The 13,855-nt window shown below is 41.6% G+C and overlaps 1 protein-coding gene across 2 annotated transcripts in view; it reads right to left on the reverse strand.

Moving 5' to 3' along the window:
- Positions 1–7,882, reverse strand: part of Nasp (nuclear autoantigenic sperm protein) — a 31,195-nt gene extending 23,313 nt beyond the window's left edge. The window contains exon 1 of one of the 2 annotated variants that reach the window (XM_046469184.2): positions 7,678–7,882. In XM_046469184.2, coding sequence (XP_046325140.1) covers positions 7,678–7,736 — 59 coding nt within the window. In that variant the 5' untranslated portion in view covers positions 7,737–7,882. The remainder of the gene's footprint in view (positions 1–7,677) is intronic. The other variant, XM_046469186.2, reaches the window with a different exon arrangement.
- Between the last annotated feature and the right edge of the window lie 5,973 nt (positions 7,883–13,855).

Here is a 13,855-nt window from a genome sequence, read left to right on the forward strand (position 1 = left end):
CTTCAAAATAACTATTACCTTTACTTTTCTCTCCTCAAATCTTCTACACATTATTTCACTCCATCTTGTAAGCAGACCTTGCCTCATAGTTCCCTAAGCAAAAAAGAAATCCCCCTTCCTCAACCACCCAAACTGCCAATCTCCTTGTAAGACTTACTATTCTCTGCTATTCCTAGTTCCATGAATGAAATTTCCTTGCTAAAACTGCTCCCTCCTACCATACAATCTTTGAAGTCATCCCTGACCACCCACTTACTCATATTATCGTTTTAAAATAGGACACGTTAATATGCCTGCATAGCACTTAACACTGACATTCTCTCATCTATATATTTATTGTCTTTACCCCAGAAATGGAAACTACATTTGCAAACAGTATCTTAACCACTCAACAGCACCTTAAGGACAGTTTGTCTGGTACTAAAAAAAAAATACTCATTAATATAAGAAAGACATACACACAACCTGGGAGGGAGAATGGATCTTAACATGTTGAACTTCCCCTTGATTATCACCATTTTACAAATGGGAAAAATGAGGTTCAGTGGCAGAGTCCAAGTAGAATCCAGTTTTCTTGACTCCTAGTCATGACAGAAACAATATCCTCTGTCTTCCTCCATACAAAGTTATATATGGCCTTATAAATAAATACAAGTTTGCCATGCACAGTGGCAATTCCAGTTATTCAGAAGGATGAGGCAGGAGGATTCAAGTTCGAGGCCAGCCTCAAAGTTAGCAAGGCTAACACAAAATAAAAACTTAAAAAGGGCTAGGAGTACAGCTCATTTGTAAAGTGCCGCAGGTTCAATCCCCAGCACCTTAAATAAATTCAGCAGCTATTTCAGAATGGATAAAATGTGGTTATTAATACAACAGAACACTATACAGCAAACAGAAGTCACTAACTAAGAACAAGTAACAGATGTTCCTCCCCATGTTGAGTGTGAGGAAGTTAGACATACCTATATACTGTGATTCCATTTAGTTCAAAACCAAGCAAAACTATACTGTGATGTTGTAAGTCAGAACTATGGACAAGGATGTTGGCAAAAGGGCAATTGAGTTTCTGGGTTCCCTATATTGTCCAACTTCCTTTTGTGAAAAATCATCTATACACATATCTTGTACACTTTTAATGTAGCTATGTTAACTTCAATAAAATGTACTAAAAGGGGCTGGGGATGTGGCTCAAGCGGTAGCGTGCTCGCCTAGCATGCGTGCGGCCTGGGTTCAATCCTCAGCACTACATACAAACAAAGATGTTATGTCCGCTGAAAACTAAGAAATAAATATTAAAAATTCTCTCTCTCTCTCTCTCTCCCCCCTCTCTTTAAAAAAAAAAAAAATGTACTAAAAACTTAGCAAGATTTTTTTTTTTTTTTAAGTTCAATTACTTACCTTTGAAGCCAAGAAAAAGAGCCTGGCATGGTGGCACACACCTGTAAAACCAACAACTCAGGAAGCTGAGGCAGAAGGATCACAAATTCAAAGCAAGCCTCAGCAATTTAGCCAGAGCCAACCAACATAGTGAGACCCTGTCTCAAAAAAATAAAGAAAAAGGGCTGGGGATGTGGCTCAGTAGTTAATTGCCCCTGGGTTCAATCCCCAGTAACCACCTCCCTCCAAAAAAAGGGGGGGGGGGGAACGTTAGATGGGGGTGTAATCCCAAGGGCTGGGAAGACTTAGGCAGGAGTATCCCCAATTTGAGGCCAGACTGGTCAACTTAATGAGACCCTGTCTCAAAAATAAGTTTTTTTCTTTTTCATTTTTTCTTTTTTTGGTGCTGGATATTGAACCCAGGGCCTTGTGCATGTGAGGCAAGCACTCTATCAAATGAGCTATATCCCCAGCCCAAAATAAAAACTTTTATAAAGGCTGAGGATATAGTTCACTGGTAGTGTGCCCGTGACTTCAATCCACATTACCTCAAAAGGAAAAAAATCCACACCTAGGGATACCCCTAAAGTTAAAAAGCAGGAATTTGAATCTATTTTTTTTTTTTTAACTAGACCTGGCTTCCTTCTATTAACTGAAATTTCCACTGTAGATTTAGATTTAAATAGGAGCAACAATAACTTGAGGACCTCCAGCTGTTAATGCATAAAAGTGCAACTATTTTTTGTGTTCTTTGTCCTGCGACTTTCCTAAACACATTGTGTGTGTGTGTGTGTGTGTGTGTGTGTGTGAGAGAGAGAGAGAGAGAGAGAGAGAGAGAGAGAAACGTTTAGGGTGCATCTATTTTGGTTTTGGGTACTAGGGATTGAACCAGGGGAGCTTTATCATTAAGCTACATCCACAACCCTTTTTATTACATTTTTTTTCCCCCTGAGACAGCATTCTCCCTAGGTTGCTCAATGATTCACTAAATTGCTAAAGCTAGCTGGCATTCAACTTGTGATACACCTGCCTCAGCTGGGATTATAGGTATGCATCACTGAGGCCATCTTAGAGCTCAATTATTTTGGGGGGGTGGGCGGGTACCAGGGATTAAACTCAGGAGCACTCAACCACTGAGCCACATCCCCAGCCCTACTTTGCATTTTATTTAGAGACAGGGATCTCACTGAGTTGCTTAGCACCTTGTTTTTGCTGAGGCTGGCTTTGAACTTTCAATCCTCCTGCCTCAGCCTCCTGAGCTGCTGGGAATACAGGTGGACACCACAGCTCCTGGCTAGATCTCAGTTTTGAAGATAGAATTATCATATTTAGAAATTATTCTAGCACACTTATTCCATTTATTTTTCTTCCCCACTTCCTTCTCTTACCTCTGAAAAGCATCTTGAGATTACCAGTATCAATTCATTAAATCCAATCTTCTTAGTATAATTTTTATTCAGTCCAACTGCACCCTCTTCCCATTAGTATAATTTTTATTCAGTCCAACTATGGCACCCTCTTCCCATTTACACAAATATAGTGTCCTCCACACCATCAAAGCAAGGGTTAAGCCAGGCACAGTGGCACATGCCTATAATCCCAATGCCAGCCTCACAAAAGCAAGGCACTAAGCAACTCAGTGAGAACCTGTCTCTAAATAAAATACAAAATAGGGCTGGGGAGTAGCTCAGTGAGCAAGTGCCCCTCAGTTGTTCATCACTGTTACAAAAAAAAAAATTTCTGGAGAGTTAAGCAGACCAGAGTATATGCAGTAGCTGCTAGGCTTGAGTGAAAATGATGGTATTAATCCCCAGTACTGAAAAAAAAAGTGGGGGGTAAAATGAGGGCCTAGGGATGTAGAGCACTTGCCTAGCTTGTGTGAGGCCCTGGTTTGAATCTCTGATCCCCCCAAAAATAAAAGAAAGTTAGGGGTAAAAAGAAATACTGAAAAGAATTAAATAAATGTCGACATATAAAATCTTGAGACTTTGTGATAGATTGGTAGTTATTTGTATTTCAATATTTATTTTTCTCTTCTTTTATAGCAATAACAGAATCCTGGCCAGGCATTGTGGCACAGAGCCTGAAATCCCATCAGCTCCAGAGACTGAGGCAGGAGGATCAGGAGTTCAAAGCCAGCCTCAGCAAAAGCAAGGTACTAAGCAACTTAGTGAGACCCTGTCTCTAAATAAAATCCAAAATAGGGCTGGGGATGTGGCTCAGTGGTTGAGTGCCCCTGAGTTCATTCCCATACCACTCCCCGCCCCCCAAAAAAAACACCATCACTGGTCAAACAGGTAAATCTTTCACACAAATATATCCCAACTACAATGAATTAAATTGTCATAATCCCATACATGAACCTTCACAGTTCTTAAACAGCAAAATAGACTTGGTGTGGTGGCACATGCCCATCCCACCAATTCTGGAAACTGAGGCAAAAGTATAACAAATTCAAGGCCACCACAGCAATTGTGGTGAGGCCCTAAATAATTTAGTGAGACCTGTCTCAAAATTAAAAGGGCTGGGGACTTGGTTCAGCAGTAAAGCACCCCTGGATTCAATCTCCAATACAAAAAACAAATTTAAAAAAACCCAGCATATTAGTAAGTATCAACACAAACCCTAACGCAGATGGAAAAAACCAGCCAGGCACAGTGGCACACACCTGCAATCCCAGCAACTGGTAGAAGCAGGAGGATTGCAAGTTCAAAGCCAGCCTCAGCAATGAGAGAAGCCCTAAGCAAATTAGTTAGACCTTGTTTCAAAAAATAAAAAGGGGGGGCTGGGGATGTGGCTCAAGTGGTAGCGCGCTCGCCTGGCATGCGTGCGGCCCGGGTTCGATCCTCAGCACCACATACAAACAAAAGATGTTGTGTCTGCCGATAACTAAAAAATAAATATTAAAATTCTCTCTCTCTCTCTCTAAAAAAAAAATAAAATAAAATAAAAATAAATAGGGCTGGGGATGTGGCTCAAGTGGTAGCACGCTCGCCTGGCATGTGTGCAGCCCGGGTTCGATCCTCAGCACCACAAACAAAGATGTTGTGTCCGCCGAAAACTAAAAAATAAATATTAAAAAAATAAATAAATAAAATAAAATAAAAAGGGCTGGGGGTGTGGCTCAGTATTTAAGTGCCCCTGAGTTCAATCCCTGGTACCAAATAAACAAACAAAGATGGAACAAACCACTTGTGGAAATAGAAATGGCAAACTCCAAAGATTACTGCACTAAACAACGAATTTTCATCTAGATGATTTCTCTTCTAAAATATGACACCAGACCACTAAGTCAAAAGTAAATGCATTACATAAGACTTTTCTGAGTTTTATTATTCCTTCCTACCTCTATAATTCAAACTGTATTTTTTTAATATAAAGAAAAAGGTTAATAACTAGTTAGAAAGCTAAGAATGACAGGAATTGATTTAGCATTTAGACAATCATTGATTACCTTAAGCAACGTTATTTAAATGGCATAAGGGACAGAAGCCAAACTTAGTGTTTTTTTTTTGTTGTTGTTGTTTTGGTACCAGGGATTGAACCCAGGAGCACTTAACCACTGAGTCATATCCCCAGCCTTCTTTTTAATACTTTATTTAAAGACAGGGTCTCACTGAGTTACTTAGGGCCTCCCTCAATTGCTGAGGCTGGCTTCAGCCTCCTGAGCTACTAAGATTACAAGCATGCTCCACTGCGCCCGGCTAAACTCAGGCTTTTTAAAAGATGATGAGACCCAGACTGGGATTGTGTCTCAGATGTAGAGTGCTTGCCTAGCACATGCGAGGGACTGGGTTTGATCCTTAGCAGCACATAAAAGTAAACAAATAAACTATTTTTAAAAAATATTATGTATATAAAAAAAAAGATGAGACCAGTCCAACATCATTGCTTAAGCAAAGATGGTATCAAAACTGATTCTAAATTGAGATTTATTTCTCATCCTATTTTTTTTCTCTACTTGTTTAGAAGTTAAACTTATTTCATTATCTCAATGGTTACATACTGAAGTTATAAATAATGGGTCCAAGTCACTTTTTTTTACACTCCCATTGAACATCAGTTCCTTAGAAGTTTTACTTCTAAACAGCTCCCAACTTAACCAAGGTTTACTGCCTCCATGGTTCTCTCAGACTAATTAATTAGACTTGTCATGCATTTTTCTGTCAGGTAAAAGTTTTTGGTAGAAGAGGGAATGAAAATTGAAGTTTTGTGATTTAACCCAGATCCTGCCACTTAATTGGAACTTATCTGTCCATTCTTGCCTTTGCTTTACTCACCTGTAGAAAGGAGATAGAAACTACTTCTCCCTGTATTCATGAGTTAAATAATGCTTTAATTAAAAAAAAATTCAGAATTGCTCAGTTGCTGAGATAGAAACTACTTCACCTTGTATTCATGAATTAAATAATACTTTAATTAAAAAAATACTCAGAATTGCTCAGTTGCTGATAAAACAAATATGTAGGTGCCTCTATACATAAATTTTCTATCCAACTTACAGGAGGCTGGAGTTCACTAATAACCTAACTTTGACTAGACACAAATGACACCTGAATATCGACAACACAAATTTGTTCACACTTTTTACCTCTCAAGAAAAACACATACATAGCCTGGGGCTATACCTCAGTGAAAGAGTTTGCCTAGCAGCATGCTCTATTCTCTGAGTTCCTAGCCAGCACTGCAAAAAACACCCCACACCTAGTATTAGAGGGGTGAGGAGCCTCCTAAGTGGAATATTGACTGATATAAGGGTCCAATAAGCACCATAAAAAGTGATTATTTTTGTAACAGACATAACTCCCAAACCCCATCTATTCTGATCCTGTGGTTCCACTGACTTGAGAGGGGAGGCAGGAGGAACTGTTCCTCAAAGTTAGGTCAGCTTCAAAATTAGGGAGGCCCATAAACAACTTAGCAAGACTGTTTTAAAATAAAAAATAAAATAAAATAAAATAAAATAAAAAAAAAAAAAAAATATATATATATATATATATATATATATATATATATATCAATGAGAAGCTAAAAACTGAAGTTCCTAATTGATACTGAAGGTGGTTTGAGAACCCTTGCTTTTCATAAACCCACTAGGAAATGAACCAAAAGGTAATAGGTAGAGTAATAAAGATATGTGAATCTCTGATCACTATAAATGTAAGTGTAAAACTTCAGAAAAATAGATCATTAAAAAAAATCACAGTAATCTTTACTTTTACAAGGACGCAACAAGAGAAATTAGACCCCCCCCCCCAAAAAAAAAAAAAAAACCACAGGCCACTAATCCCAGGGGAAATCAGGACCTACTGTTTGGAAAACATTTGTTTCTTGAACTGATGTGGCACTTCTGTCCACTGGTTACAAAATAGCTTATGCCTTTGTGGCACTGTGCCTTTTCAAAGAAATTATACCTTTTCTCCCTCCAGTCGTACTTGCGTACGGCCTATTCACTTGGCAACTAAACCCTGAGAAATGAGGAGTGCTCGACCCACCACCAGGTGAAGCCGCTACGCATTCGGATGTCTCCTAAGAAGCCAACTCTCTGCCCACACCTCCAAGGTCTAAAGAACCACGACGTTCCCATCAGGAGCTGGGGTTCGCGGGGAGTATCGGTCGCTCAGTACTCTTCAGCGAACTAGGTGAGAAAGCCCGCTAGCCGGAAGCCCTCCCGCGAGCCACCACGGAAGTCTAAGGCTCCAGCCACTGTAGCCCCAAACAATGGAGTTTTCCCGCCTCCTCAAGGCTCCTCCTCCTGCTCCAGAGCCGGCGGAGGGAAGCGAACGCACGCGCGTCAGGCCCCGCCCTCCACGAGGCCTCGCCCATCCGACCCCTGGGGTTCAGCCTCCTCGTGCAAAGGTGTTTTTTTTTTTTTTTTTGGCGCCAAATCTATTGGTTACATTCTCGGGTTGTCTAGGGTCACTACAGGAGGGAACACGCTTAGACTGAGGTGACAGTAGGAATGTGAGGGCAGACCAGCGCGCCAGGGCCCCGCCTCCTCACCATCAGCCCGAGCCAAGGGAGGAAGGAGAGGGGCAGACGATGGAGACAGCCGCCGCTGCCCCCGGCAAGATGGCGGCCGCAAAAAGCAGGGCAGGGGGCGCCAACCACCAGCCGTTACCGCTAGTGAGCGGGCTCTTAGCAAAAGCGGGGCTTCTACACTGTTCAGGCCTCCCTGAACGCCGGCAGGTCAGGGGGAACCAGTCTTCCCTCCCACTGGTATATCCTCCTACAGAGCCCCCATCCACCAGCTCTACCGCGGACTGGCCAGTGCCTCAAGCGCGCCATGGTCCCGCTTACTTGTCGGCGGAAACCAGTTCCGCGGCGATGGCAGCAGTGGCTGTGGACTCTGTGGCCATCGTTCCCCTCAAGTGGTGGACCTGTGAGCGGAATGGAACCTGTGAGGAAAACAGGGATTTCTGGACGCCAGAGACTTATTAGGGGACAGAAAATGGCAGATTAGGGACCCCTCGCCGCTGGGGCCCTCCTATATACCAGGGCCCTTGCCCCGCCCACCCACTTCCGGATCCTCCTCCCCAGGTTTAAAGGGCCAGGACTCAACCCCTTTCGATATCAAGGGCACCCCCACCCTCTCAGTATGACTCTGTGGGATAACTTCCCTCCCTAGCCCACTTTCCCTCAAAAAATCAACATCCTGCTTCTATAATAAGTAGCTTAAGAAGAACCAGAATCTTGATACTACAACTCCTGACAAGGTGTCAGCCTGCAGCTTCTACAGAAAGTGAAGCCGGAGCTGCTCTGCAAGTGTGGAGCGAGTAGCGGAGGCTCTCCTTCTGGCCCCGACACCCGAGAAAGCGACTGAGAGTGTCTCTCCGTCCTCTCAATCTTAACGGATAAACACGCAAGAGCTGAGCACGGGTCCAGCAGTAACGGCTGGAACTGACCTCCGTGAGAGACGCGTGGCTCTGGACCTCAGCAACTACTGACGGAAGAGGATGCTGTTCTAGGATTGGCTACAGCTGAAACTACCGCGCCTGATTCAAAGTTCTGGGCTGCGGCAGGATGAGACTGGCTCCTCCCTCCGGACACGCCCCCTTTAGGTGACCCAATCCGCTTGTGGCGTTGTTTTAGGCCCTACCCAGACTTCAAATCCGACTACTTCAACTCCGTTGAGACCCGTCCGTCGGGGCTGCAGTGTCAGTTTCAACTACATTGGGTTTACTGCGTTTGAATGCTTTAAAGCTATTAGCCGTCATATTTAATCGTAACAACTAAAATACTAATGAGATCAGTGTTATCAGCCATTTCATAGAAAAAGAAACCAAAGTTCAAAAAAGGTTGACCAGCTCAGAAAGTTGCAAGACAAATTGGTTGTGAAAATCTGGGTACCTCATTTTCTACAGCTGGCTGAGTGAAAAATAACTGGCTGGCTGAAAAAGGCTGAACTCCTGGAGCATCATCTATTTCCTTTCACCAGGTACAGGCTACAATGATCAGAACAGGGAGTTTTTTTTAGCTTCCAGGTTCAGGCACATTAAGCGGGAAAGATACCTCAGGAGAATTTTTATTACAATCTCTCAAGATCCAGGCAGGTTGAAATCTTTGGAGACTAGAACCAGACCCGAAAATGACAATTCCTGTGGTCAAGAGACCTGGAAGCCAGGCATGGTGGCGCACGCCTGCAATCCCAGCCGCTCTGGAGGCTGGGATCAAGTTCAAAGCCAGACTCATCAAAAGTGAGGCGCTAAATAGACCCTGTCTAAATGAAATACAAAATGGGGCTGAGGATGTGGCTCAGTGGTCCAGTGAGTCCTGAGTTCAATTCTCAGTACCAAAAAAAACAGTGCTTGTGTGTGTTTGTTGGGGGGGGGCGGGGGCCTGGACTATATTATCTGGCTGACCTGAGCCACATCATGTAAGCTTTTAAGATAAAATGCAGGGGGGCTGGGGCTGGGGTTCAGCGGTAGCGCACTTGTCTGGCATGTGTGAGGCTCACAGCACCACATAAAAATAAATTAAAAATAAAGGTCTATCAACAACTAAAAAATTAAAAAATAAAGATTAAATGTAGGGCTGGGGTTGTGGCTCTGTGGCAGAGTACTTGCCTAGCATGTGTGAGGCACTGGGTTCAATTCTCAGCACCATATATTAATTAATTAATTAATTAATTAAAGTCTCCAACAACAATTTAGAAATTAAATTAAAAATTTTAAATGCAAAAAGAACAATTTTAGGATCCACCACTTAAGGATATTGTGAAAATTAGAGGTGATTAGCGCTGTGCCTGATGCATAGTAAGCACTCATTAAATGGCTACCACAATCTGATATCATGGTGATTGGAGGGTTGGGGTGAGAGCAGGGGAGATCTCTCCAGAGTCCTTGCAGCCAGGGCCAGGGCTGGGGCCTGAGAAATCCATTCCAGTTACCTTTATGACTCATTTATCCATTAAACTATTATACTCTGAGCACCTATGATGTGCAAGGTTTTGCGCTATATCCTAGGGACAACATAAAGAGTCTCTACCTTTGAGGAACTCAATCTTTGTGTCTGGAGGAGAGGTACTGGAGGGGCACTCTATCACTGAGCTACACACCCAGCACCCCCTTTCTTTTTATTTTGAAATAAGGTCTAAGTTGCTAAGGCTGGCCTTGAACTTGGGATCCTCCTGCCTCAGCCTCAGCAGTCACTGGGATTATGGCAAGGTATCACCACATCCAGCAAGGAACTCAGTCTGAAGAGAACTTTTCTTTTTTTTTTTTTTTGGTACTGGGGGTTGAACCCAGGGCTTTGTCCATCATATATTATATACCAGCCATTATTTTAAACCTACCCACTACTTTCCATCTTAATACCATCATTCTCAATCAAGCCTAGCAACAGTTATGTCTCACCTGCACTACTGAATATACTCTGGTCTGTTTAACTCTCCAGAAAAAAATATTTTTCTTTTCTTTCTTTTTTTTTTTTTTTTTGGTACCGGGGATTGAACAACTGAGGGGCACTTGCCCACTGAGCTGCATCCCCAGCCCTATTTTGTATTTTAGAGACAGGGTCTCACTGAGTTGCTTATTGTCTTGCTTTTGCTGAGGCTAGTTTTGAATTCCTAATCCTCCTATCTCAGTCTCCTGGATGCTTGGATTACAGGCGTGAACCACGGAGCCTAGTGAAAAAAAATCTTCTTAAAATGTAAATCAGGAGGCTGGGGTTTAGCTCAGTGGTAGAGCACTTACCTAGCATGGGTGAGGCACTGGGTTTGATTCTCAGCACCACATATAAATAAGTGAAATAAAGGCCCATTGACAAATAAGAATATTTTTTAAAAATGTAAATCAGTTCATATCATTCTCTTGAATAGATTGACATTGCTCTTCAAAGACATTTTGAGGTGCTTATCATTACCTACAAGGTCCTACATGATCTGTTTCCAATTCATGTCTCCAAATTCATATTATATTACTCCCCTTCACACTGGTTTCCTTTCTTTTCCTCAGAATACCCAAGTACTTTCTCATGTTGAGGGGTCTTTGTACCTGTGACCTCTTTACCTAGAAAGCTCTTCTTCCAATACTCTCCAATAACTAGTTCCTGTACATTGTTCTCATTCCAAATGCTACTTCCCAAAGTGATCTTTCCTGGCCAGGCATGTTAACCCCAATGACCTGGAGGCTGAGGCAGGAGGATTGAAAATTTAAAGCCAGGGCTGGGCATCAGCTGGCAGTCTGAAAGTTTGCTGGGGCCCCTTCGTGGAGAAAGGCATCGGGCTCCATTGCCAAAAAATGGACAGGGGGGCCCAATGCTCCGGGGCCCAAAACCACAAATATACGGAGCACTGGAGGAACCCAGCAACCCCATCAGGGTAGTGCCCAGGACACATTGTCCATCAGATCCCTCATCAGACAAACCAGAGGGAGCGCAGGGTTGGACATCTGAGCCTCCGCCAGAGCAGTACTAACTCCAGAAATGGGAGTTCAAATCATTCCCACAGGGGTAAAAGGACCTCTTCCCAAAGGAACAGTAGGCTTATTATTGGGACGCAGCTCTTCTACTCTAAAAGGACTTATGATAAGTCCTGGGGTAGTTGATCCCAATTATGAAGGTGAAATAAAAATTATAGCCAGTTCTCCAAAGGGTATATCAGTAATTTCACCAGGAGATAGAATAGCACAGTTACTAATAATACCCAGCCTACATGATAAATTTTCCAGTCGTGCTGTAGAAAGAGGTTCCAAGGAATTAGGCTCCACAGGTGTAGATTGGGCTATGCTTTCTTTAAATTTAGATTCTCACCCCATGCTAAAACTAAATATTCAAGGACATGAATTTAATGGGATACTGGATACAGGTGCAGACCTTAGCATCATCTCTTGTCAAGAATGGCCAAAACATTGGCCATTAAAACAAGCCACTCAAACGCTTCGAGGCCTAGGAGTGGCGACTAATCCCCATAGAAGTGCAATGGTATTAGATTGGAAGGATCCTGAAGGATGTGAAGGAACTATACAGCCATATGTATTGGATCATCTTCCCGTAAATTTATGGGGACGAGATGTCCTAGATCAATTAGGTTTGACATTAACAAATAACATCAACCAAAATGCACCCACTATTATGACTAGACAAGGTTTTAGGAAAGGAAAAAGATTAGAAAAACAAGAACAAGGTATAGCAGCACCAATACAAATAGATCAAGGAACAGACAGACATGGGTTGGATTTTCAGAAAGGGCCACTGAGACAATAAAAATTACTTGGAAATCAGAAAGACCAGTATGGGTTCCTCAGTGGCCCCTGACTAAAGAAAAGATACAAGCAGCCCATGACCTGGTCAAACAACAATTAGCGGAAGGACATATACAACCTTCTGTATCTCCCCATAATACTCCCATTTTTGTCATCAAAAAGAAATCTGGTAAATGGAGATTATTGCAAGATTTAAGAGCCATTAATAATGAGATGGTGGGCTGGGGATGTGGCTCAAGCGGTAGCGTGCTTACCTGGCATGCATGCGGCCCGGGTTCGATCCTCAGTACCACATACAAACAAAGATGTTATATCCGCCGAAAATTAAAAAATAAATATTAAAAAAACAATGAGATGGTTATTATGGGACCTGCTCAATCAGGGATTCCTCAGTTGTCTGCTTTGCCAAAAACCTGGTATGTTTTAGTTATAGATATTAAAGATTGTTTTTTTTCAATTCCAATTCATCCTGAGGATAGTCCACGTTTTCCATTTACTATCCCTGCACTGAATCATGAAGGTCCTGATCAGAGATATGAATGGAAAGTACTCCCTCAAGGGATGGCTAACAGCCCAACTATGTGTCAAATTTATGTTAACAAAGTAATCCAGCCACTTAGAAATCAAAATCCTGAACTACAAATATTTCACTATATGGATGATGTATTATTAGCACACAAAGATAAAAGCACATTGCTAGAATGTTATGCCACACTTACAAACTTATTAAAAAATTATAATCTAGAGATAGCAATAGATAAAGTACAATTAAATTTTCCAATTAATTATTTAGGAGTTCTATTATCCTCAACCATGGCCCGTCCACCAAAAATTCAAATACGAGTAGATCAACTCAAATCACTTAATGACTTTCAAAAGTTATTAGGAGACATAAATTGGATAAGGCCTTATTTAGGTATACCAACAGGAGAGTTGGGACTTTTATTTGATATCCTAAAAGGTCCATCAGATCCAAATTCACCCTGAATGTTAACGCCTGAAGCAAGAAAGGCATTAAAAATCATTGAAACATATATGGAAAATATGCATTTGGATAGAATTGATATGTTTGCCTTTATTATTTATTGTACTACCAACAAAAAATATTCCTACAGGAGTATTTTGGCAAGAAGGTCCATTATTATGGATACATTTATCTTATTCTCCTAACACTATCCTTACTAGGTATCCTGAGGCTGTAGGACAATTAATACTCAAAGGAATAAAAGCAGCAAAGGGAGTGTTTGGAATTTCTCCCAATAAAATTATTACTCCATATACTATGAATCAAATTGATGAGTTAGCTAATGAGTTAAATACTTGGGCAATAATCATGTGCAAATCTAATGTTTCATTTGATAACCACTTACCATCTAATCCTTTATTATCTTTTTGGTCATTGCATCCTGTAATTTTTCCAAAAATGACAAGAAAAACACCTATCATGAATGCTCCGAATATATTCACTGATGGGTCAAATAATGGTACAGCAGCAATAGTTACACCAGATCAAACTTTTACATTTTTAGTACCCAAACAATCAGCTCAAAAGGTAGAGCTTAATGCAGTATTACAAGCTTTTGTGATGTTTAAAGATTCTGTATTTAATTTATTTTCCGATAGTCAGTATATAGTTAATGCTATAGTATCCCTTGAAGATGCTGGTAGGATTTCCCCTTCCTCTACTGTTTTCTCTTTGCTTTCCACTATACAAAGTCTAATCTGGGACAGAAAAGATCCATTCTTTATAGGACATATCAGGGCACATACAGGAT

The sequence above is a fragment of the Marmota monax genome, unplaced genomic scaffold (assembly GCF_021218885.2).
Source record: "Marmota monax isolate L192 unplaced genomic scaffold, Marmota_monax_Labrador192_F-V1.1 WCK01_AAM20220418_F8-fsc00008, whole genome shotgun sequence".
NCBI lineage: Eukaryota > Metazoa > Chordata > Mammalia > Rodentia > Sciuridae > Marmota > Marmota monax.